Raw genomic sequence first — 27,543 nt, 5'->3', positions numbered from 1 at the left:
AGCATTGACTTCATTGGAAACAGTACAGATAATAATAATAATCCTTGCATTTGATATAGCTTTTCATGTCTTCTAGATATTTCAAAGAATATACTATAAAGTGAATTGACTGTATATTTGTGAGTGAAACACAACAGAAAGTTGCACACAGTAGTGTCAAACAAACAGTCGTGGACTGAGTGACCAAATTATTATTGTTTCTTTTTGAGGGGTTATTATCAACTAACAACAGGGTTCCTACTTACTGTTAGGTAAACAGAGGCGTGTGGAGTAAGGAAACTTGCTCAACATTTTGCCCTGCCGGGGCTCTTGCTTGCGAGGTGAGTGCGCTAACCACTGCGCTACAGGACTCCACCAAAATGTACAGTTAAAGGGAATAATAAATAATAATAATCTTTGTATTTGATATAGCGCCTTATCACATCACTGAGACTCTTCACAGGATCTACTGTAAAGTGCAGTGATCAAGAATTTTGGGGGTGAAACATGGCAATCAGTTGAGCATAGCAATGTCCCACAAATAGCCATGAAGTGAGTAACCAATTTTACTGCGGGATTGTTGGCCAAGATACCGGGAGAAACTCCCTTCTCTTTTCAAATAGTGCCATGAGATCTTCAACATTCTCCTGAACCGCAGACTTTTTAGACTGGGATCTTTAACATCTCATCCAAAGAATGGCACCTCCAACAATACAGCACATCCCCAGCACTGTATTGGAGTGTCAACTTCGACTATGTGATTCCAAGTCCTAACATGGGGCTTGAACACCCAACCTTCTGACTCAGAGTTGAGAGTGTTACCACTGAGCCAGGTTGAAAAATTAAGATTTTCTTTGGCTTTGTATTCATCTTCCAATAGTGTAAATTGACAAAGACAAGAACAAATTATTTTCCTTTAAAATAGGCATTTTACAACCAAACATTCTCTTGAGAAAATGTTTGTTATTCAAATAAGTGCAGTAGTTGAATGCACAACTACTGGAGGCAATGCAAAGATAAATGGAGGGTTACAAACTACACATCAGACCAATACAAGAGGATCAGGGAAGTCACTGATTATTTATACAAGTTTTTGTTAAAGTGCATCAGTAATTAATCTACATAAATCATCAATCCAAGTTGCCATGGATAAAGTTGAGCATTATAAAGCAATTCACAAGAAAGGTCTGACTGAAATGTTGAAGAAGATATATGGGTTTACTACTGAGCAGTATATTTGTAATTCAAATTATCAACTGGGGTTGAATCGGCAAATCATAATTCATTAAATACTGAAACAGTGAACAAATAAAACCAATGCCAACTCAATACAGCCTTACTAAAAGGTCTGCAAATAAAGACATTGACTTTGAGAACCTCCAAACTTACATTGCAATCCACCTTACATTAGATGGGATGAGCATTTTGCCGTCACTTAGGCTATTGAAGACAGTTTAAGAGTTTGGACAATTAATGGCACAGGTTTAGGGTTGTAAAGGGCTGTTTCAGGACAGCACTTTCTTATGATGAAGTATTTCTTTACTCAGAAGTTAATTAACAGCTGGAAAGGGTTACCAGGAAGAGTGGTTGAGGTCAGTATGCTGATCTCATTTACGAAACAGTTGAAGTACTATGAAGATTGCAGGGTTGGTATTCCGAAAGGATGAGAATAATTGGGCCAAATGTGGCCATTACACACTATCTCACTTAATTCTCCACCAACTGCAATAGATTTAGGAAGCATGACCTATTGCTTCTAAATACACATTGCCTACAGTTTACATTGCCTGCAGGGTTAGATAATACTGAATATTGATATTATCTTGTTTCATGTACTCAAGTAGATAGTTCCACTACAGATGCTCAGCTAACTGCACTTGAATTTCCAAGCTGATGTTCGACTGCTTTTTGGAATAAAGTAAAATTATTAATTGGGGCATTTATTATTTTCCGGTACAGCTCTAGTATTTACAAAGCTCCTAACATATTAACAAGAGCCCCGTCTATTTCTTGGATGCATTTCCTTGAGGATCCTTGGGTGTATGTTGTCTGGTTTTACTGCATTATATATGTTTACATTCTTTGAATTTGGTTAGGACACATACACTACTGATATACACCTGTTAAAGATTCTCAGGCCAACATAACTAGCCCTGGTCAAGTTAACCAGTTCAATTGTGAAACCTGATGAGCAACATGTATTTAGCACACTTCCCAATTCCTAATCTTCTATAAGATATTCTTAAGAATGTGTACATAAATACGGTGACTTGAACATGAAATGGACCACTACTCTTACCTGTTGTAAGAGCTCCTCCCAACGAGTGTTAAACATCTCCAGCTTTTCATTGATCAGCTCATCCAAGATCTCGCCATCAGTCAGTGTCTGTGCTAACTCACGGATTTGATTTCGATTTTCCTCTGGGTGACGCATTACATTCTCTAGGGACTGAAATAAACAAAGACCATTGCAACTAAGTACAAAATTAAATCTTAAACTTATACTGATATGCTTAGCTTCTGCATTGAATAAACCATAAGAACAGGTTCGTAACTCATTGATGGATTAAGATAACATCAATCTTCGATAACAATTTAATTTGTTTACAAATGGAGGTAACATCTTTCAGGATGTGATAAACTAGTAAATAAATTGATTTGGGAGGAAAAAAAAACATTTCAAGTGTATGGCAGGCTCACAAAAGTGGAACTGTATTTAAACAAATCCTTGCACTTGATAAAGTGCCTCATGTCTGAAGATCGTCTTCACAGGATATACTGTAAAGTTTAGTAACTGTGTATTTGTAGGAAAATGTGGCAGTCAATTTGCACACCGTAATGTCCAACAAACACTCGTTAAGTAAATGATTAATTTTATCTGGGGGATTGTTGGCCAGGACACTGGGAGAAATTTTTTGGAATAGTCTTTAATGTCCACCTGAACAGGCAGATGGGACCTCATTTTAATGCCTCATCCGAAGGACAGCACTTTCAACAATGCAGTGCGCTCCGAGACATGCATTAGAATGCCAGCCTAGACAATATGAGTTCAAACTTCCGAAAGGTGCTTGAACCCACAGCCTTCAAATTCAGAGAAGAGTGCAACCAACTGAGTCAGACTGTCGCACATACAAAGGAGAACAAAAACAGCTAATTTCCCGATTCATTCAAATCTGCCTGATCAAAATCGAAAGGCATGTGGGTGGAATCCACACCTGAATCATTGAAAACCCATCAATTGGTGACTAATTGGCTTAAGTTGTAACGTTGTGTTATTGCAAGAGAATATAATAGTGCCTTTATCTAACATCTGCCAAGTTTGGTTTTGAACACTCTGTAAGGTTTATGATCTGTGTGGATAAGTTATGTGAAATAATAAAGCGCTGTCATCGCAGAAATATACAGCATTGTCATGTACTCATATTAGCATACCAGAGCAGTACATAAATAACTGCTCCCTTGATCCCATCCCCACTTCTCTCCTCGTCTCCCAGCTCCACCTTCTGGCCCCCCTCCTATCCGATGTCATCAACCTCTCCCTGTTCACCGGTTCAGTTCCCACCCTCCTAAAAACAGCCGTCATCAACCCCATCCTGAAAAAACCTTCCCTGGATCCATCCCTCCTCTCCAGCTACCGCCCCACCTCTGACCTCCCATTCCTATCAAAGGTCCTGGAACGAGTTGCCACGTCCCAGCTCCGCTCCTTTCTCTCTCGCCATTCCCTCTTTGAACCCCTCCAATCCGGCTTCCTCGCTGCCCACAGCACAGAAACAGCCCTGGTCAAAGTCACTTATGACATTCTGAACATCTGTGATCCGGGCTCCCTCTGCCTCCTTGTCCTCTCTGCCGCTTTCGACACTGTCGACCACTCCATCCTCATACATCACCTCTCTGCTTTACTCAATCTTCACAGATCTGCCCTTGCCTGGTTCGATTCCTATTTCTCTCACCGTCTCCACTTCGTTGCCTCTAACGGTTTCTCCTCCAGCCCCCGCACTGTCACACCTGGCATCCCCCAGGGCTCTGTTCTTGGCCCTCTCCTCTTTAATATCTACATGCTCCCCCTTGGTGACATCATCCGCAGACATGGGGTCAACTTCTACATGTATGTGGATGACACCCAACTCTATCTTGCTGCCTCCATCCTCAACTCCAGGACCACTGCTGTCCTGACAGACTGCCTGTCGGACATCAAGTCCTGGATGAAGGCAAATTTCCTACAATTGAATGTGAACAAGACTGAGGCCCTCCTGATTGGCTCACACCAGCGCCTCAGCACCTCAGGCTCTGGGAACATCAACCTCCATACTTGCACCTTACAACTCACCAAGCCAGTCAGGAACCTAGGTGTCTTGTTCGACCCTCAACTGTCTTTTTTTCCCCACATCCAAGCCATGACCCGCTCTGCCTTCCCTCAGCTCTGTAACATTGCCCGACTCCCCCACTACCTCACCCCTCAGGCCGCTGAAACTCTTGTTCATGCCTTCATCACCTCCAGGCTCGACTATGCAAACGCCTTGCTTGTCAGCCTTCCCAACTCCTCCACCCACAGGCTGCAGATAATCCAGAACTCTGCAGCCCGTGTCCTCTCCAGCACCAAACTCCGTGACCCCATCTCCCCCATTCTCGCCCGACTCCATTAGCTCCCTATCCTTCAGAGGATCCAGTTCAAGATCCTGGTCCTCACCCACAAAGCCCTCCATGGCCTCGCCCCACCCTACCTCTGCAACCTCCTAACCCTCTACCAACCCGCCCGCTCCCTCCGCTCAGCTGGCTCTGGCCTGCTCCACGACCCCGACCAACCCGCCCCACTATTGGTGGGAGAGCCTTCAACCACTCTGCCCCCAACCTCTGGAATTCCATTCCCCAGTCACTCCATCTCATCCCCTCCTTAGCCTCCTTCAAGTCCTGCCTCAAGACCTTCTTCTTCGACCATGCCATCAGCCACCCCCCTTCCCCTTCTCTCCCTTCCCCAGCCCCAAACCCCAGCTCGGGTCTGAAATGCTGTACACTGTCCAGTGCCTTGGGACATCCTCCCGACGTGAAAGGCGCTATACAAATGTAATCTTGTTGTTGTTGTTGAATGCCAACAAACAGAAGCATACTCAATATGTTAGCACATTATCAGCACTGTTTTGCATGATCATGTATTATGTCAGGGAAAGTAAGGCCATGTTATAGATTGTGTCATTTTGCAATGATGAAATGCAGTTTGAAACCAAATTAAGTCACAGGTCATGTCAAGCACATCATGTACTGAAATGGTTAATACTGATTGAGACTATTGGCTGCAGTATGAATGATTTTGCTGACAAGATAGCATGTTTAACTTCCATTAGGCTACTTAGGTTCCTACTTTATAAACATAATATTGAAGGGGAGATTACCACTGTACCAGGAAATAATGTTAGGTTGGCAGAACAATATGTGACAACATCTTAGCGCACACTATCAAGGTTCCAGGCCATTTTGTTTCATCTTTAATGTTTCTGGACTTTACATGAGAATTTCTAATCATGTACGTGAATGGAAATTATAAAAGTAGAAAATGAGAGCATTATGCAAGGTAGTAAGTGTCTCATAAAGACCCAATCAAATTAGTACAGGCGAATATGTCACAATGGCCAACTGTAATTCTATTTCAGCGCTTTGGGACGTCCTTCCGACGTGAAAGGTGCTCTATAAATGTAATTTTGTTGTTGTTGTATTAGCATAGTATACAGGAATAGAACTAGATTGCACAGCTCTCTTCTTGTTTCAACCAATGTATTTTCAATCCAAAGTATTTACAAGCAAATTACCGACTGCAATGATTTTCTCTTCTGACCAAATACAGAATGAAAACGTTATGCTCACAGAAATAAGCACTCAAACAAGCAGCTGACACCTAAAGTTGTCTTGCATGTTCAAAATGATGTGGCGCAGTGACTAGTGCTGAAACAAAGAACAACAACTAGTTCTGTACTTTTTATGTTGTTGTGTAGTTATTCTTAACAGCGTCCCAAATTATGAACATAATACAAAAATGAGGGAAGCATGTGGTAGGACTTTCTGAAATGAGTATAACATTGAACTTATAACGCAGCTATTTAGAATTTAGGTACTTGTTCGTAGTGATGTGAGGAGAAGAGAATAACATTCAGGCTTTTGGATGTGAGCTGGTGAGAGAAAAGGAGTGAGAGAAGAGCTTGAGAGAGAAGGGATGTACAGGTGAAGAAAGAGACAATATGATTAAGAACATTCAGCTACAGTCAGAAAGGAAAGAGACTGGAAAAGCTTCAGGAACAATGCTGTTGGTTCTTACTCATTCCTTTTAACAAAAGTAAAACCCTTAAAAGTAGTTTCATATATAGTCCAATCTGCTGCTACATCGCGCATGCTAAATTACAAGAAAGGCAAGAATCAACTCTGCGATACTTTCAGAGTGAGAACTTTAAGTGTGAAGCATAAAGGAGGCAGGCCTGAAGGCAGCCAAACTTAGGTTATAATGCACTCAGCATTTGGATTACATTCAGTTGTTACATTAATTGAATCCTTTGGTAGACAGCTGCGTTCCTGCTTTCTAAAATTAGTAGCTGCCTTATATTGGGTAGCCTATTATGAATGCCAATTCCTGAATAGGACTTTCTAGATGTAAAATCCCTTCAGCTTCTCACAAAGAAATTGGATGTTGGGTAATAGCGAGCATGAGATAGCACAGGACAGCAGAAGATGAATGAGTATAGAAGGATAAAAATGTCCTGGAGCAGAAAAGGCCATTGTGGTCCATTTGGTCGGGCCCAGTTTTAAATTAATCATCATACTCTACTTCTCATGCCATCAATATCTTCACCAAATAGCTGTCACACTGAAATGTGCTGACACAATCTGTCTCTACAACCATTTCCCTAAGTAAGCTATTCCTACTTGGAGTCCTGTAGCTCAGTGGTTAGAGCACTCGCTTTGCAAGCGAGAGGCCTGAGTTCAATTCCAGGCAGGGCGAAACCTTGGGCAAGTTTCCTTACTCCACACGCCTAATAATAATCCCTCCAAAACAAAAAAACAATAACAAATTGGTCATTTTCAATCTACGACTGTTTGTGGGACATTGCTGTGCGCAATTGGCTGCCGCGTTCGCCCACAAATATACAGTCAATTCACTTTACAGTGTGTTCGGTGAAGCGCTTTGGGACGTCCTCCCGATGAGAAAAGCGCTATATCAAATGCAAGGATTATTATTATTATTATTTTTCCATATTTTCCCAATCTCTGGGTAAAGTAATTAAATCTGAACAGTCTCTTCACCTTTCAACATTGAATGGCTATTTTGAACATTGTTAGGGTACATTTTATTTGCATCCTTTATGATCCCGAACAAGATCGCCTTCTCCAGTGGGAAAATTCCCACCTCGGAAGCTTTTTCTCGTAACTCTGACATCTAATTCTAGCTATAATTGTAATTGCCCTTCAATGTACTTGTTCCATTGCAAGTTCTGTGAATGAATGATCAGAATAGAACACAGTATTTCAGCTGGGGCCAGACATATGTTCTGTACAAGTTTGACATAATTTCCTATGAATTATATTCTGTCCCTTCGGCTATACACGTTCTCTTTACTGCTGTCGCACACTCTATCAATAGTTTCAGCAACCCAATAGTACCCTCAAAGCCACCTTCCTCCTAGTTTATCTTTTCAACTTTACAAATGTTTTTAAACTTTAATTCAGCTGATCCAATAATTCTCTATCATTATCTCTATTTTTTTTCAGAATGGCTTCTATGGTTCCTAGACCTGCTTCAGTATTTGGTAATCTTTACTACACAATATTTGCTACATTACACAGATAGTCTGAGTGTCTAAAATGCAAAATGTAATAATCGGATTTGTTGTGTTAATTATAAATAATGAGCAGCGGGAAAGCTTGCCAGACAGCAATATCAATAGCAAGCTATGCGGTTTTGACTGGTAAGACTCCAACAGTACCCCAACACACACTTTGGGGTCCCCAAGCCTTGGCTCTTGCCAACCTGCGCCTAATACTTTCCGGAATTAGGTAAGCAGGATGCATCCCTCCAGGGAGAGAATGCCCATTCCATTCTAACAATCTATCTCTGGGATTTCCATGTATAGATGGGATGCCTGGAATTCTCAGTTTGTTTTGGATACTTTTAAGCATGTCGATGGATTTTGCAATGTGCCAGACACTCGGCTGCACTCTCCCAACGACCCCCCCCCAAAAAAAAGTGTTGATTATGACTGCTTGACTTGTGACTTCCATTTTATGAACATTGGATTGTGAAATTTGCAGCAAGCAATTCCCAAATCCCAAGCCTGCACAGTCTGATGATAAGGCCGATAAACACAGTGCTATATCAAATGTAGGTAATATTCCTGTTACTTTCATTGTAAAGCATTTTCTAATGAATACTGCATTGATATCAAATTAAATCAGTAAGTCTATTGGCACCGACACTTACATCTAGTGCCTCTGAGATTTCCTCTGCTCCTCCCTGTAAATTCTCTGTTTCCCCGAGTTTATGTTCCAGTTCATCAAGCCATCTATTCTCTGCTTCCAGATATGATTGCAATTCACACCAGCAGGACCACACCTCCTGAAAATCAAACATAAGATATTCAATATAAAAATCTTATTCAAAACAAGGAAATAATGTACAAAAAGCTAAAAACAGGATGCAGAAAATATTCTTCAGCTGCACGCAACCATCCAAAATAAGTTCATGAATACATTCACATTGAAACAATCACATCAATAGAGAATTTAGAGAGAAAAGAGTCAACAAAAGCATCAAAAGAGACCTTTAGTTCTTCCAATGGCCTAATAGGTAAAGGCACCACCTTAGACACTCACAATTCTACAAAACAAGATTACATCAAGATCAAAGTAAACATTAACACTGAGCCAAAAGCTGCAGGTTCAAATCTCAGTCTCTATTGGATTTACTGATTTACACTGGGCTGTGGTGGAGGGGAGCAGTTGTGCCACTACAATATAATGTCCTGGGTTAGGAAGAAGGAAAATCAGCCAGAGTTCCTGTACTTCCACTTCAAATATTGCCAAGAGTTAATAACTTCAAAAAAAAACTTGCAATCTAGAAATTAAATATAGTACTACAACACTTCAAAAGATACTGCAATATATAAAATGATAGGTATACTGAAGCACTGCTGTTTTCAAGTACTTTGCACATATTTAAAATTCAACGAAGTCTCAAAATGTTGTAGTCAAACAGACCTCAAATGTGTTGTATTTTCCATTCAATCTGCTGCAGAGTCGCTGGTAATTGCCCGTCAGCATGTCCAGTTCAGACTTCAGAGCTTCATGGGCTGCAGGTGGTGCCTTTGCTATGAAGCTGTTAACACCATCACTGAGGAGCTTCACTTTACCTCCTTTTGCAAAATGTCCTCCTTCGCTCTCTGTAGAAAATAAGGTGCACCTGTCTGTGAGACATAACACTGAACACTCACAATTCTACACTCGCAAATTCAGACTAAGGGGAAAACCTCGCTTTTGTTGGTTTCATTTGTTATCCTATAGCGTGTAGTTACACTTCATCATAAATATAATTTATTTTTCAGGACCTTGGACAGAGAGCTGCACGAAATAATATGAATCACAGGAAGTGATTCTCAATTTGAAGAACTAAATTACCTGACACTTGATTTTATGTTCCTGATGTTGAATGTATTTTTAACCTCGAGATTCTTAATTTTTTCCACTCAGTCAGATGTAAAGCTGTTGGGAGTTAGCTGTCAACATGCTAAATATTGAGGCTAAACATTTTGAAAGGCAGAAGCCACCGTGGTGGTGCAACAGAAGCAATGTCAAATCGTGTCAGACAGGAACTTCTTAACCCTGGAGTACTGCATACAGTTACTGTGGTTACTATGACATAAATAGGTTTCTCAGGGCCTGGAGGCAGTGCAGAGGAACAAGGCTTATCCCCAGAGTTAGAAGCATGAGCAGGCATCAGGACAAGATAATTCAGGGCTCTTCCGACTTGAAAAGAGGCATCTTAGAGGGAGCCTCATAAAGATGTATAAGATGCTAAATGGTAGAGTGAAAGCAAACAGAACATCACTTTCAGATAGCTGATAGCCAAGAAGCAGGACAAGAGGGCAGACACCAGGAAGCATTTATTTGCACAGTAATTGGTCTGAAGCTGAATTAGGGTAGCTTGGAGGGATGACGATAGTCGAATTAGGAACTTAGTAGAGTGGGTTTTCTTCATTCATACCCCTCTCGTGATCCTGTAAACTGCCCAAACTGCACAGTCACCATTTATTCAAATTAAACTTTACTTTGAAAAGGCACACAGCTCTCTGTACTACTTTGGCACTTTAATGCCAAAATCCATCATGTCATTGAAACATAATTAGGTTTTAGATATTCATCGTGCTGTTACCAAGCAACATCAGTTGCTGCTGCTTAGTAAAACAAGTGCTATTTGGCCTTTTTCGGTTATTGATGAGTATTTTAGCTTTGCTGCTGTTTATATAAAAATTAGAAGTCATCATGAGGCATTTCCAATGATGTGTTGACTGGACAATATCAAAGGTTTTGATAGTAGGTAGCTTACTCAAAGCAATGGCAAACAATAGTTCTTAACGCAAACCTGCAAATGGACAGGTGGGATGTTATGAAAATTGACTCAGGTAAAATGTGCATGATGTTTGCTCTAAATACTGCACAATCCCAACCAAAATATTCTTGGCTGAATTCATGTCAAAGAAATACTCTATTTTAACTTGTCTTTGGTTAAAGCTAAAATTCCGAAATTCAGGCAGAAGTGGCAAATATATCAACCTGGAATTATTGTTAAGTGCTTTGTCATATTATTACATTCTCAGATTTTCTTTGCATAAAGCATTGCATTTCAATGCTTCAATTGTTTGATAGAAGCCTCATTAAAAGGTAATGAGATTCTTATTTTAGCTACTAAATTGCAACCTTTTTGAGACCCAAAAGACTCAAGTCACAATATGGCCTTTAAGATTGTAATAAAACACAAAGTTATGAAACGTGGCATGGAAATCAACAATGAGATCTATATTATCATTCCACAAGTAATAATGGTGCAACACCGATTTACAATCTCTCCACAGATATGGTGCCAGCCATCAAACAAAGGGTGTTGAAGTGGGAGGAGACCACAGATACAGTTGAAAAGTTAGGTTTGCAGGCTGCTTCTAAAGACATATAAATCATAGAATCATAGAATCGTACAGCATAAAAAGAGACCATTCGGCCCATCGACTTTGTGCCGGCTCTTTGAATAGAGCAATTAATGTCAATCCCACTCCCCAGCCCTTTCCCCATAACCCTGCAAACCCGTCCTTCTCAAATACCCATCCACCGCGTTTTTAAAAGTTGTTATCGAATTAGCCTCCACCACCCTTTCAGGCAATGCGTTCCAGATTCGAACAACTCGCTGCATGAAAAACTTTCTTCTCACCTCCCCTCTGCTTCTTTTAGAGACTAAAGAGGGGAAGAGCCAATAATTTAGGGAGGGAGTTCCAGAGGTTAAAGGCATACTGACTGAAAGCTCTGCCATTGATAGCGAGGGGCGAAGGGGTGAGAAAAACGTAAAGGCTCCAGATTACCAAGTGGAGGGGCTGACAGGATAATGGTATGGAAGTCTGAGGCCATGTAGCGATTTGTAGGTGAGGGTGAGGATCTTGAAGTAAAGCTAAAGTAAAGGATGCGAGCGGCTGTACTTTGGATGAGCTATAGCTTATGGCTGCTGGAGCTGGTGAAGAGTATATCGGAGAAGTTCAGTCTGGAAGTAATAAAGGCGAGAGAACCCAAACAAATCAAGACTTGTTAACCAGATTTTACCTTTAGTTCTTCCACAGCCTTCTTGAGCACTTCTGGTGTTTTGTACTCAAAATCCCTTTCCAGGTAATCTTCCTCAGCTTGTGCTATCCATTCCTGCATTTCAGACAGGTCTTTCCTGAGACTCATGGTCTTATCCAGGCCACCCTTTAATGCAGTCTTTTTGGTATGTGCCTATTTTATCAAATCAAAGGAAAGAGAGTTTTAAGCTCCTGAACTTTACAGGGCACTTTGAGTTTACCTTCCATCATACAAGTGAAAACATTTCTATATTTTACTATGAAATGTCTATCACATCTGGTACACCATCTAATATACCAATGGCACTGTTACATTTGTTCCTCATCGATTTTTGCCTATAAATCAATTTTAAAACATTTATGACAAAGGGGTTGAAGTAATTGTAGGACATGGCTGTCAGCTGAGAGCTTCAACCCACTAACAGGTCAGGTCTATTGGCTATTTACTCTCGAAGGAAGAAAGAAATCAGTAAGTGAGATCACGGTTTCTTCACTCTAGTTTAGAAACCAATGGGGCAGCTAAATGTGCCCGATGGGAACTGTCAGCTGAGGATACATGTCAACCAGCAAGCCTCAAGGAGGACAGCCGTGTAGAAACCATAGTCATCTGGAACCACATGCCAAACCAGCAACAATTCAAACAAGGCCTATTTGAGCAGTAAGAATCAATCTCAATCAGGAAGAGGCTGCAATCACTCACTTTTAAGACAGTGGTAAACCGAATCATAACAACAACAACAACTTGGATTTATATAGCACCCTCCACGCCGGACGGCGTCTCAGGGGGCGTTACAGTTTAGGATCCCTAATAGGGGGAGGAAGGTGACCAAAGGCGCAGTCGAAAAGAAAGGTCTTCAGCAGAGACCTGAAAATGGGAAGGGAGGGAGCGAGGCGAAGTTACGAACACAATTTGTGTTACATTTGTACTGGAGAAAATGTGCAATACAAATAGATTGAGCAACTGAGCCTTTCTCTTCTTTCTATCCCATCTCCACCACATTCACTCCCATTTCCATCCTACATCTGCTTTGCAGTACACTAGGACAGAGGTTAAAAACATTTAAAAACAGCAGGAAATAAGAGCCTTATCACCCATCAAGATCTCTTGCACGTAAAACCTACCCTGACACAGATAAATATTCTCAAGATTCCCCAAAGGTAATGAAATGAAACTCTGTGATTCATTTGTCCTACACTTCTAATATTCAATTGTGACAATAGCACACCAGACAAAACTCCCTGTCCCTAGCACTGCAACATGTTCTGCTCCTTGAAGTATTTCGTCACTTCATTCTGTACCTAATTCTGTTTGCAAACAAACTCTTAGGAAGATTTTTTTAAGGAATCATTTGACCCAAGCATCTCGTACTCTGCAGGAAAACAAATTTTGAGTCCCTCACTTTCGGGGATTGAGGTTTGTGTTTAATTCATGTTGCTGCTCTTTGCACCCTCTCCAAAGCTTCAATATATTTTAAAAATCGCATGCCTAAAACGGCACAAAACCTCCCACGTGTGGCCTATCAGAGATCAGAATGTTTATTTCATTCATGTGCCTATCTGTCAAATGACAGATCAGGTTCTGGCATAAACAGCTATATTGAGTACCTGCTAATCATTGCCAGGAGATAATCACTATGCAAACACCCATTAGCACTATCCAGCTGTGAAGGGCAGAAAACCCAACGATTCAAAAGTAGAAGGAATGAATCCAGAACGCAAGAGAAATAAGGAGAGGTGGCATAGCCTCACTCAGACACCATTACCGACTCATGAATGACCCTCTGACTTTCCTAGCATCAGCACAGAGGAGGAAATCAGATAGAGAGGGGGTGATTTACGAGGTGGTTCCGAACGCTCAACACAAGCTGGAGGATTCTAAGGAAAATGTTTTGGGAAAAGAATATTTATGGGACCTAAGAGGGGTCCAGTGAAGTATTCCAAAGATAATGTGGTAAGAAAAATCTGTTCATTACAACAACAACAAAATTATATTTGTGTAGCCCCTTTCACGTCAGGAGGACATCCCAAGGCATTGGAAAACACTAGAACTGGAGTGGAGAGGCTAGTGAAATATTCCTTAAATGGTGCTTATTGAAGCTTCAGCATTCCACTGGGATATTTCAAAGATTATGGAATATTTCAAAGATTATTCCAGTTTAATACATTAAAAATCTGTGCACATGTAATAATCGTGTTATATCTTATAAGCATAAATACAGCTTTTAAATGCATGAAATTGCTCTGCACAGACAGATATGTACTTAACAGTTTTTATACTGCACACATGCTGGGTGAATATAACATTACGATTTCTCATTTTGCACTCAATGAACATTTTAAAGGTCTTAAATCCACATTTAAAAAAAACATTAACTAGAATATTGCTCTTGAGATTTTCAGCAGCGAAAAGTGTTGGGTTTATATACTGAAATGGAATGAAACAAACAAATATAAAAGTGAAGCACCAAGGACCTGGTTTCTGAGATTCTACAATGGTTCAGTGAGTATTTGCATTGTGTGATGTGTTCCTGAGCCATACAAAATCAGGAGGCTCTGTGTTGGAGCTCAGATTTGTGCTATTTCTCAGATAATATTGTTTGCAGCATAAAGTTGCTGAGAAAGAAACTGAGGCAGGATTAGTGGATCTGGCTGTCAACCCTGATGTCATGATCCAGGCCACAAATTCTGTTTATAGGATATTATTAGACATTGAGACTGCTGCCACTTTGTTTCGTGTTCGTACTTTTAAAATCAATTAAAATAGGTCAAGATTTAAGGGTCCTCCACAAATACTGATTGATAAACACTAGAGTTTTAGGAGGCAGAAAGCCAGCTCTCTTTTTAGGCTTAAAAGGGATCGACATCACACAATCCAAATCAACACATCGCTCCCCTGAAGTACAGTAGACACAGTCAGCATATAATCAAACTATTCACCCTTTTGGCTCAGAAATTTTGACACAGGAAAATTATTCATTATACTTGCCTAATACTAAAACATGGAAAGAATTTTTGTGGTTTACTTGAAATGAACTGTGTTCAAAACCAACTATTTTTGGAACTCCTAAAACCATTCAATGTATTACGAGACCTACACAACTGCCAGTTTTTTTAAATTTCTACTGGTGACAATCAACAAACATGTGTTACATCATCAAACTGCCGAAAGTTATCACTGTTACACTTAAAAAAAATTGGAGACAACGAGTTTCTACCCATCCTCAAAACACCCATTGGTCAGCCAATTCCACATTCCACCTGTGCCTGCAACTCTCTGTCATGTGGCTCAGTAAACATCAGGGTGAGAAAAACTCGTTCAGACCATCAAGCTCGGCACCATATTCTTTGTATCAGAATGTCTTGAACGCATAGCATATGCGGTGACATAATGCTGGAGGAAGAGGTAGAGGCCTGAAGGACTTACGGCATTTCATTAACTGCGCATACACTTATCATAAAAGGGGAATTTTGCTATTTGCTCAATGTTTCGCAGAGAAATGTTGACTCTACCAATGCCCCCCCACACTCAATGCTAGAGCTCACAAGATAGTGTAGCCCTTTAATATCATGCTTAGCAGGCTCCGAGAGCTCTCACGCTGATTATAATAATCATTGCATTCGATATAGCGCCTTATCACATCAAATTGCTTCAGTTTTTCTGTATCAATTGGCAGGTGTCTGAAAGCATGACTTCTTCAGCTTACACATGTTGAATCTCTCACCTGTTTACAGATGTTCTCCCAGCAAGCATTCAGCTCGGCGAGTTCAGTTTGTAATTTGTTGGCAAATGCAGGCTCAGCCTGTTTTTTCAATGCTTCGCCAACCTCATTAATACTGTTTAAACTGGGTTGAATCATTTGGATGTCATTTACCAGTGCCTGAGAAAAAAAGTACAAATCAGTCATCAAATTACTTAAGACGCCCAAGTGGAGAAATGTGTGGCAGAACTGCAATGTTCAGTTAAACTGCAACTAAACTGTGCAATTTATCTACCTAATGCCAGCTAATAAAGTGGAGAGATTGAACAATACTGAAAGAAACACAGCATACTCCAAAGTAAATAGATCTCCTCAGATACATTTTCAAGTGCATCAGTAATTGCAGTCACAGTTTCCACATTGCCCATGGAAATGCCCCTGGATTACTTTGGACTGTGATTTCCTTGTTGTGGATATTTTGACCACATTAAGAAATTAACAAAATTTATCTTAAGTCTACCCTTTACGATCTAGACAGTTTTGATCAGTTCTCCAATGTAATATATCCAGTTTTTGCTGTCATTCTCTGTATCTCAGATGCCAAATATCAAATATAGAACCACATAGAACATTACAGCAAGGAAAGAGGCCATTGGGCTCATCTTGTCCATTTCAGTGTTTAAACTCCACATGAGCCTCAGCCCTTCTCATTCCCATCTCCCTCACTTAAGCATCAAGTTTCCTCATAGAGATATATATTGAGTTTTGCTTGAACCACAGCTTCCAGCAGTGAGTTGCACATTCTCACCAACCTCTGCGTAAAGAAGTTCTTCTTAAACTCCCTTTTAGATCCGCCAGTGGCTATCCTATTTTTAAACACAATAATGATTTGAACTTATTCTTTCTGACGTTTTCCTTTACACAAAATAAGATATTGGGGATTCAGTGTTACTGCTAATATTTGAGTTATAATCAATAAATGGAAAATAATAGATGGCTGTGAGCTAGAAGCTATTACATCGATTCTGGCAAGTGGGTTTGATGTCAGGAACAGAAAACAAAACCATTTAAGAATGTCAAACCCTAAATTGCTGCCTTTAACTCACAAAAAATATCTTCTATTCTTTTTGTCACAGTTTAAATTAATAAAATGTCTTCATTTAAAATATTATTCAGTGAAGAAGTTGAATATATGTAGTGGATCTACCAGGCCATTGCCCACCTTGTGCCCAGCAGATTCTCAGAACATTTGGTTGAAAATATACTGTGCACTGTTATGGACAGAGCTACAAATGACAGAACAGAAACTCACTGGTTCGAATCCTGTGTCATGCTCAGTTTGCTGGTCTCAACCACGGATGCATGGAGAGGCTAAATTGGCCCCGGCCTTCCATGGGATAGGGAGAGAAAAATCAGCCAGGGTTCCTGCTCCTGAACCATTCTACAGCACCTTCCACTGGTTATGCATATGAGTGGCAATGAGATAGGGAGAGTTCATCGACCTGACTCCCTCTAAGCGTCTTGGGACATCCTCCTGACATGAAATGTGTTATATAAATGTCAATTTGTATAGTATTGTAGCGATCCCCTAGCACTAATTGCCAAGGCTCACAAACGAACAACAGTCACTTCACATGTGGAAATCCATCTTATCAATAGGAGGCGAAACCAAGGGCAGAGAGACCAGACCAGGGGCAGAGAGACCAGACCAGGGGCAGAGAGACCAGACCAGGGGCAGAGAGACCAGACCAGGGGCAGAGAGACCAGACCAGGGGCAGAGAGACCAGACCAGGGGCAGAGAGACCAGACCAGGGGCAGAGAGACCAGACCAGGGGCAGAGAGACCAGACCAGGGGCAGAGAGGTCTGACCAGTGGCAGAGAGGTCTGACCAGGGGCAGAGAGGTCTGACCAGGGGCAGAGAAAATCTTAAAAATAATTGGACACACAGTTTTTTGAAAATATACTGAACAATGAAAAATAAATAATTCCCAACATAGTATCATATTGCAAAGAAACATCATATGATGTGTAAGGCATACATTCATATAAATATACAAATAAATATCTAGAGAGATAAGGTCAGATAATAATATCTCATATTCCTCCCGTTTGCTTAGAAAATTGATTAATATGGAAATTGCACCCAGATTTTAACCATGTCATATATAAAATACGGTCTCTATTTTCTAAACAAAATTGGTATTAATGGGGTACAAGCTGTTCACTTTCAGGTCTTATGTTATCTGTGTCAATAGTGAACTTCACCCCCTCAATGGCTATATGAAGAAACATCCAGCTTGGTCACCAACTTCATCAACAAAACAAAAAATTGCATTTATACAATGCCTTTCATGTCAGGAGGATGTCCCAAGGTGTTGGGACAGCTGAGGGTTTGCACCTGAGCTGGGGGTTGAATTCTGGGGGGGGTGGGGGAAGATAACCAAAGAGGAAGATCCTGAGATAGAACTTGAAGGAAATGAGAGAAGACACTCAATGAAGGGACTCCGGATGGAGTGCTAGAGAATTAATAATAGGCATTGGAATAAATCTGGCAAAATCTGAAATAATTCTTATCATGAGTGAATGACAGTAATCAGAAATTGAGCTTCTGATGATAGTAAAAGTTGTTGGGAGTTTATCCTCAGGCTTATGTTATTTTTTACAATCCCTACCAGCTATCTATTTTTACATTCTCAGAACCCCAGTAACGCAAGTTTATTATTGCTGCAGTGAATAGATAGCATTAATGAAATTGTTTTATCTCTGTTTTAGCTTATGGCAGCCACGAATCCAAGGGTTAAGGCAATGGAATCGAAAGTAAATTTGCGCTCTAAGTATGGATATTTAATGTATGAGGTTGTGTCACTTCTTATACACCTTAAAATTAGCCTTACAGACAATTTACTTACAGTGCATTGCTCCAGCTGCTTTTCAAGTGCTTCTGAGTCACCCAGAGCAGGCCATTCTTCATTCAGAAAAACATCCACTTCAGCCATCCATTTCTTCAGCGTTTTTGTGTCATTCTATTTAACACCAGGACATTGTAAGCTTTATCTCAGCTGTTCTATTACCAGCACAAAAAAATCCTGCAAAGTTTCTGCACAATATAATTCTGAGAGCTGCAGTTTCATTTAACTTGTAACATCCTGCAGCCTGGAATCTATGCTATTCAGCTGCACAAAGTACTGTGATTGCAATCTTCCCAGGACAATGCTACAGGACCAAATGACACAATTATAACTGAATGAGGTTGAGTACATTTAATACTGATTTATTATTGATTCTGCATATTTATTAAGCCCAGCTACTCCAATGTTGCCTACATTATTCCTACTAAAGTGGTATTTTCAAATTGCATCTTGTCTCCTTCCTGATGGTGTGATCTTTATACTTTATCATTGTTTAACGTCAGTAAAACTAGGGCCAGGTGGAGGTGAGCATTCATTAGAAATCAGACATTGGTTTCGGACCACCCTGAACTTGAATGATTCCAAATAATCCAACAGACACTGGTGCATATTCAACAATATTTTACATCTTGCGAAAATTTGGTTATAATGGTAATCCTTGCATTTGATATAGTGACTGTCATGTCAGAGGATGTCTCAAAGCACTTCACAGGACTTACTGTAATGTGTAATGATTCCATTTTGTAGATGAATGTGGCAGCTAATTTGCACCCAGCAATGTCCTACAAACAGCCATGAAGTAAGTAATTTTAGCAGGGGATCAATAGCTAGGACAGCAGGAGAAACTTTGAGTAGTGTCCATGGGATTTTTAACCTGAACTTGAAAATGAGACCTCACTTAACTTCTCATCTGAAAGATGGCACCTACAGTACAGTATTGGAGTGTCAGCCAAGAATATTTGAGTTCAATTGCCGACATGGGGCTTGAATTCACAAGCTTCTGACTCAGAGGCAAGAGTCAACCAACTGACGCATCCTGACACTTAATGAACTAATGGATATTGAACAAACTGAGACATATCAGCATTTTACGGTCCTGAATTGTTCGGAAAGTAAAAACTCCCATAACCTTATTTCTCCTGGTCGAGCAGAAGGGACTGCCACGGAATGGGAGAAAATATAACTAAAACTAGTGGCCAGGAAGAAAGGACAAATAAAATTAACAATTAGGTAGAGAAATGATAGCATGTGTCAATTAAATTGACAACCTGCTTCAATCACAACCACATTTGTAGGCTGAGGTATTAAATAAAAAAACATCCATTTCAGAGGCCTGGGTGATTCAGGTAAACAAAGCTTCCGCTCATTTGAACCAGTTGCTGGCGTTTTAAGGGAGCTGGCATTTTAGCTTCAGACTATTTCTCAGTCATATAAAGATCCAAATAATCCAACTAAACTGGGAAATAACGTGAAACGTTTGCTAGCCTTTGATATTGTGATTTTTTTTTACTGAATTTGCTGGAGAATTACGAAATTTGAAGGCAGCAATTTGATCGTGCTTATCCATGCCTTGTCTCTAGTAAGAGATTTTAAATGATGAAGTTTCATCATCCTTTATCACCTCAAGGCTGGACTATGGGAACTCTCTCCTCGCCGGCCTTCCCGGTACCTCCCTTCACAAGCTGCAGGTCATTCAGAACTCTGCAGCTCGTGTACTGTCCCGCACCAGGCTTCGGGAACATATCACTCCCACCCTCACTCGCCTCCACTGGCTCCCCATCCCCCAGAGGATCGAATTCAAGATCCTCATCCTCACCTACAAGGCCATTCACGCCTTGCTCCCTCCTATCTCTCTGACCTACTATCCTCCTACTTACCTGCCCGTACCCTCTGTTCCTCTGGCTCCGGTCTGCTCCACATCCCCCGCCCCAACCGTCCTACCATTGGTGGCCAGGCCTTCAGCCTCTCAGCCCCTAGGCTCTGGAACTCCATCCCCCAGTGCCTTCGCCGCCTCCTCCCTTTCCTCCTTCAAGGCCGGTCTCAAGCCCTTTCTCTTCGACCGTGCCTTCAGCTCCCCTCCCGACTCTCTACCCCCTCCTCGCTCCCTCCCTTCCCTCCCCTCACCCTGACAAATTCCCCCCCGCTCGGGTCCTGACCCAACTGTCCAGCGCCTTGGGACGTCCTCCCGACGTGAAAGGCACTCTATAAATTAAATCTTGTTGTTGTTGATTCCAAGCAGATTCAATAATAAATGAACTCAGCTTAGAAATGTATTTTCTTAACTTTATTATGTAGTTTTATTAGTTATCACCCTTCAGGGAAGAAACTCTGGCAGTAGTAATTTCAATCTATTTTGTGAGCTCCTGGATTTCAACCTAGTGTTCTTAGGAGCTCACTCACTCACTAAAATAAAACTGGATTAGAGGGTTGTGGAGAGAGAGAGAGAACAACAACTTGCATTTAGATAGTAGCCTTCACACAGGATGGCATCTCAGATTGCTGTACTGGGCATAATGTGGGGTCTTGTAATTCAGAGCACTCGCCTCGTAAGCGAGAGACCTGGGTACGATTCCCAGCACTGCGAAACCTTGGGCAAGTTTCCTTACTCCGTTTCCTTACTCCACATGCCTGATAATAATCCCTCAAGAAAAAAAAACAATAATAATTTGGTCAATTCAATCCACGACTCTTTTTGGGACACTGCTGTGTGCAATTGGCTGCCACAATTCGCCCACAAAAATAGTCAATTTCACTTACAGTATATTCTGTGAGGCGCTTTGAGATGTCTAGAAGACGTGAAAAGCGCTATATCAAATACAAGGATATTAATGATACAATCTATGGAGAACAACATTTCTATCATTCTAAAGGTCCAAACGTCAGAGAATGAACACCTCTTAAAGGTTGATCAGAGACAGGGTCTCGCTCCAGGATTGGTCTTTCAGTATTTCTATGTATGATGGGCTAAGCTTCCCAAGCTACAAACTGGTAAACTGATAGGATGGAAGATTGTAATGTACCTGAAATTGCTGAAGCTTTGTCATCAGCTCCTCAAGTTTCTGGCTCTGCTCCATCAAAGAAGAGGATAATTTCTTCCAACGGCCAAGGAGCCCCTCGATCTCTGATCGATATTTCTGGCTGATTTCTGCCGGGGCTTTCCTGGAAATCTCTTCTGTAGTTGTGGTGAGATAATTCAGGTCACTCTGCTGCTCCTGAAAGGAACTTTGCAATGCCTTAAAGGAAAATTAGAAAAGAAATTGGAAAACCTTCAGACTCTCCCAAAATGTTATGAGAATATAAAATGAATTATAGAACTTGTTTATATTTCAAATCATAGACTTTTTATGCTGTGTAATATACAGGAATAGAAATATGATTTCAACAACAACAAAATTACATTTATAGAGCGCCTTTCACGTTGGGAGCACGTCCCAAAGCGCTAAACAGTCAGGTGTCGGGGCCCGATGATTTGGGAAGGGTGGTGTAGGGGTGAGGGAAGGCGGACAGGTGGAAGGGAGACCAAAGGCACGATTGAAGAGAAGGGTCTTGAGACCGGCCTTGAAGGAGGCAAGGGAGGAAACGAGGCGAAGAGACTGTGGGACGGAGTTCCAGAGTATGGGGGCAGAGAGGCTGAAAGCCTGGCCACCGATGGTAGGGTGGGTCGGGCGGGAAACATGGAGCAGGCCGGAGCCCGATGAACAGGCAGGTTGGAAGGAGACAGCAGAGGTAGGAGGGGGCAAGGCCATGGATCGCCTTAAAGATGAGAACTAGGATCTTGAACTTGATCCTCTGGGGGATGGGGAGCCAGTGGAGTCAGGTGAGGGTGGGAGTGATGGGGTCATGGAGCCTGGTGCGTGAGAGTACACAAGCTGCAGAGTTGTGGATGATCTGCAGCTTATGAAGGGAAGAGTTGGGAAGGCCGATGAGGAGGGAGTTCCCGTATTCGAGCCTTGATGTGATGAATGCATGGCTGAGGGTTTTGACAGCCTGAGGGGTGAGGCAGTGGCGGAGTCTGGCAATGTTGCGGAGTTCATGGTAGGCAATGCCGGTCATGGCGTGGATGTGGGGGAGAAAGGACAGTTCAGGGTCAAACAAGATACCCAGGTTCCTGACTGGCTTAGTGAGGTTGAGTGTGCAGCTGTGGAGGCTGATGCTGCCAGTGTCTGAGGTGCAGAGGCACTGGCGTGAGCCAATCAAGAGGGCCTTAGTCTTGCTGACGTTGAGTTGGAAAAAATTGGCCCTTGTCCAAGACTTGATGTTGGACAGGCAGTCGGTCAGGACACCAGTAGTTCTGGAGTTGAGGGTGGAGGCAGAGAGGTAGAGTTGGGTGTCATCCACAGACATATGGAAATTTACCCGATGTCTGTGGATGATGTCACCAAGGGGGAGCATGTAGAGGGTGAAGAGGAAGGGACCGAGGACAGAGCCTGAGGAACGCTGCACGAGACGGTGTGGGGGCTGGAGGAGAAGCCGTTTGCAGCGACAAAGTGGAGGCGGTGTGAAAGGTAGAACCTGAACCAATCAAGGACAGAACCTTGAAGGTTGAGGTGGGAGGAGAGGCAGTGGAGGAGGATTGAGAGGTCCACGGTGTCAAAGGCGGCGGAGAGGTCGAGGAAGACGAGGAGGCAGAGGGAGCCCTGGTTACACGTGGTCAGGATGTCATTTGTGACCTTGACCAGAGCAGTTTCTGTGCTGTGGGCACGGAAACCCGATTGGAAGGGTTCATGGAGGAAGTGAGAGGAGAGGAAAGAGCGAAGCTGGGTGGCGACAGCTCTCTCAAGGACCTTGGATAGAAAGGGATGATTTGAGATGGGCCGGTACCTGGATAGCTGTGATGGGTTGAGGGAAGGTTTCTTCGGGGTGGGAGTGATAGTAGTTGTTTTGAGGGGGGAAGGAACAATGCCAGATGACAGGAGAGGTTAATGATGTCGGCGAGTAGTGGGGCAAGGAAGTGGAGCTGGGATTTAAGGACAGGGGTAGGGATGGGGTCCAGGGAGCAGATTGTGGGCTTCATGGAGGTTACTGTGTTGAAGACAGAGGAGGGGGTGACAGGTTCAAAGGTGTGGAAGGCAGGATGGGTAATTGTCGGATGCATAATTGTGAGGGGTGGGGGTAGGGAGAGGGTAGAAGTTGGGAGGGCAGTGGCAGCTGAGCAGATTCCCTCGATTTTGGACTCAAAGAAGTCCAGCATTTTCTCGCAGTGAAAGTTAGAGGAAAGTATCTGTGAGGCATGTCGGGGAGGGCGGAGAAGCTGGTTGGTGGTGGAAAACAGGAGCCTGGGGTTGCCCTTCACCTCCAGGATTAACCTGGAATAGAAGGATGATTTGGCCGAGGCGAGAGCAGAGCGGTAAGTCTTGATGAGGTCCAGCCAGAAGTGGCGGTGGACCGTTTGGCCGGATTTGAGCCAAGTGCGTTCGGCAGACCGCACCTGGCCCTTAAGCGAGTGGAGTGACTGGTGAACCAAGGTGAGGATCGGGAATAGGAGGCAGTTCGGGAGGTGAGGGGAGCAAGGACATTGAGTGTGGTGGAGAGGGCACTGTGGAGAAGCGTGAGTGCAGCGAGTGGGTTGTTGGAGAGGTGGGCCAGAGGGGGAGGAGTTCAGAGGACTCCTGGGCAGCAGAGGGAGATTGCGGGGAGATCTTCCTCCACGGGCGGTAGAAGATGGTGGTAGGTTTGGAGACAGTGGGGAGAGGGATATGGGAGTTGAGGGAGATGAAATGGTGGTCAGAGATGGCCTTGTCAGTGATGGTGACATCCGAGACACTGAGGCCCCGGGTGATTACCAGGTCGAGTGGGTGACCGTGGGTGTGGGTAGCAAAGTGGATGTGGAGGGAGAGGTTGAGAGAGGAGAAGTCTGAGGAGGTGGAGCAGGAAGGGATGAAGTGGAGTTTGAAGTCACTTAAGATGATGAGGCGGTCGGAGCAGAGGCAGAGGGAAGCAAGGAGGGTGGAGATGTCAGAGATGAAGGTGGGAGAAGATTTTGGGGGGGCGGTAAAGTAAGAGAATTTTCAGAGAGAGGTGGGAGGGATGGCAGAGGGTAAGGTGTTCGAAGGAGGGGAACTAGCCGGTGAAGTTGGGGGATAGGGCAAGTGACTCCCTGGATATGAGGGCCACACCACCGCCACAACAGTTGGGGCGTGGGGCACGGTGGTAGGTGTAGCCGGATAGTGTGGCCTCAGTGAGGGGGAAGGTGTCACCTGGGGTGATCCAGGTTTCTGTGAGTACCATGATGTCATCGAGGATGAGTTCATTGATGGCCAGGGTCTTGTTGGAGATGGAGCGGACATTCTGAAGCCCAATATTGTGTCTACAGTGTAGTTTTATTTCTTTTTATTTCACCTAATTTCACATTCATCATGTGGTATCACATTGTCCTGCCTTATTATCTGAATACATTTCTCTTTCAAACAGTCAATCTAACCAAAAAAATATAAAATTAAAGTGAACTGAAGGACTTGCTGTACCAGAACAGTCAAAGTTCACAATTTAAAAGGATTACATTTCTTGAGTAGACACCAAATCGTTGTTGTTTACTCAAGTCAAGCAAAAAGCAGTAAAATGGCCAGGTGACTAGCAACTTGTAATATCAATGGGCCTTCCAGACACAATGCAAGCTGTGTTAAACTGACTCTGTAACTCAGGTTAACATTAACACATAAATTCTCTACTACTAACCCAATTGTTCTCTCCTTTCCCACTATTGCTCTGCTGTCCAGTGACCGCTACACGCATGCTTCCCTGACTGACGCAGATAATAGAGCTCTTCAAACCCTAAAATATGGCAGCTGGGAATAACAGTAATAAGGGCAGACGCTGAATAATTTGACTCTGAAGAAAGCTTAGAACCTTTGTAGAGGACAGTGGTTGAGCCACATGATATTTGACCCCAGCAATACAATACAGCACAAAATTATATTTGTATAGTGCCTTTCATGTCGGGAGGACGTCCCAGGGCTCTGGACAGTCAGGGATTTGGACTCGAGCGGGTGGGGGGTGTGTGGGTCTGAGGGGATACTAAGGCTGGTTGGAGAGCAGGGAGGGTAGAAGAGTGGCTGAAGGCACGGTCGAAGAGGAGGGTCTTGAGATGTACCTTGAAGGATGCAAGGGAGAGAGCTAGGCAAAGGGATTGTGGGATGGAGTTCCAAAGGTGGAGAGGCTGAAGGCCCTACCCCCGAAAGTGGGGAGGGCCAGGCGGGGGACGTTGTCATTGATACCTTCCATCTTGCTTTCTAGATCGGTTTTGTAAGTTAAGGGCTTTCAGAAATTGCAAGCTGATGTTTTGTGAACATCATAAGTTAGACAGCAAAATGGAGCTTGCTAATAGCGTGTTGTATTCCTTTCTCGCACATCGCAGATTACACCCCAGTGTCCAAATCTATCCAGAGGAGCTCATCTTTCAGATGAGGATTCCAACCACTTTAACTGAAAGTGGCAAAAAGATTACTGTTCTTGAGCATAACTTGTTAAAGAAGTAGTTGTCCCATCTCCCATTACTGTAATTGGGTCATTACTGTAATTGGGTCATTACACTAATTAGGTATGCAAATATATTGAGGATTATTCAAACTGTGGAAACAATTGAGACTGCATAGCAAACAGGATTGACCATGGATACATACTTTCAGTTCCCTGAGTCGCTGCTCCATGATTTCATACTCTGTGACTGCAACACAAGGGACAGTTAGTTTGGCTTCTGATCGCTGGATCCACAGGGCTAGTGTGTTCACTCTCTCCCTATATTGAAGTGTGGGCAAGCTGCTCAGAACTGGAGAAAGAAAAGATTACATTACAAATAAACATAAGGCAGACAGTTTTTTCCAACTTGACCTTAAAATATAGTACTGTACACATTGGATACGTAGAAAGCAAGAACCTTGTCTTGCAGTTAATGTAGAAACTTTGTTGATGATAGTCTAAACGCTATATTTACAAACCAGATCAGTTGCAGAAAGACTTTCCAAGTACTGTACTAGTTTTTTAAAATAATGAAAAATATAAGCCATCTTTTTGGCTGTAAGCAGAACTAGACAACACTCATTTGAAATGAAATGTTTCAAGCAGTGACAGATAATCTATTTTCCTCATAGTGTAGTGGTTATGGGGAACACATTCAAAAAAAAGGTTCCTTCAATTAACACAGTTCAGATTGTTTTATGTTGGGACATATTAGATTTTGCCACTATGAAATCTGTATTCAAAATACTTCCTCTTTTTTGATTATGATGGGGATTTGTTCCAAAAATAGGCTTTACAGATTCAAACAATCTTTTAAAATTCTGATTATCTACTTCAGGCTTAGGCAAAGAGGATTGAGATACAATACAAAATTACATTTATATACCGCCTTTCACGTCGGGAGAACGGTTAGGGATTTGGACCCGAGCAGGGAGGGGGGATTAAGGTAAGGGAGGGTGGAGGGCAGGGAGGGCAGGAGGGTGGCCAAAGGCTCGGTCAAAGAGGAGATCTCTAACCTTGGCACCACAATGAATATTCTGCATTCTGAAGAGTGCAGAGTTCAGCCATATGCTACTCTTTCAGATACATCTGCGCATACAACGGAAAATGCATCCTTGAATTTGTTCAAAGGACACACGCGGGCCCTTGAGTGAAAGTCCTACTTTATAATTGACAGCTCTTTCAGAGCATTAATGGCAAATTCAGCAGCCACCAAAAGAGCACCTTCTTTTAATCTCGCACAGCACAAACAGGCATACAAAGTGTATTCCAAATCAGCATTGACAGCTTTGCAGTAAAGCAAAAAAAAACTATTCTGCCTCAGCAGTTTGCTGGTAAGTCCACTTTCTCAGCAGGTTAGACTAAAACCAACAAAACAAAGGATTCATTCATCACATAAATTCCAATATTCGGAAACAAACTCAACTTCAAAGGAACTTCTAGACAGAAGGATAGCTCCCATTCTCAATGGTGCCAGAAAGCCACCTATTTTAACAGTTTTCTAATTTTTTAATATCATCTTCAACAATATAAACTGTAAAACATGACAGAAATGAATCTTATTTTAAGTGGTCAGGAGAAGGTATTACTGAAGAGAATGATCCTTTAAAAGAAGTTTAACACAAAAAAAATCCAGGGAGGAGAATT

The 27,543-nt window shown here is 42.3% G+C and overlaps 1 protein-coding gene across 1 annotated transcript in view; it reads right to left on the bottom strand.

Moving 5' to 3' along the window:
• Positions 1–27,543, bottom strand: part of LOC103186406 (dystrophin-like) — a 775,626-nt gene that overhangs the window by 490,906 nt on the left and 257,177 nt on the right. Inside the window, 9 exon segments of the mRNA XM_042334068.1 lie at positions 2,279–2,428; positions 8,438–8,572; positions 9,214–9,365; positions 9,368–9,395; positions 11,818–11,988; positions 15,557–15,712; positions 18,442–18,555; positions 21,462–21,674; positions 26,061–26,206. Of these exon segments, the coding sequence (XP_042190002.1) occupies positions 2,279–2,428; positions 8,438–8,572; positions 9,214–9,365; positions 9,368–9,395; positions 11,818–11,988; positions 15,557–15,712; positions 18,442–18,555; positions 21,462–21,674; positions 26,061–26,206 (1,265 nt within the window).

Source organism: Callorhinchus milii, unplaced genomic scaffold (genome assembly GCF_018977255.1).
Source record: "Callorhinchus milii isolate IMCB2004 unplaced genomic scaffold, IMCB_Cmil_1.0 Scaffold4, whole genome shotgun sequence".
Lineage (NCBI taxonomy): Eukaryota > Metazoa > Chordata > Chondrichthyes > Chimaeriformes > Callorhinchidae > Callorhinchus > Callorhinchus milii.
This window is presented reverse-complemented; position numbering and strand designations above follow the sequence as displayed.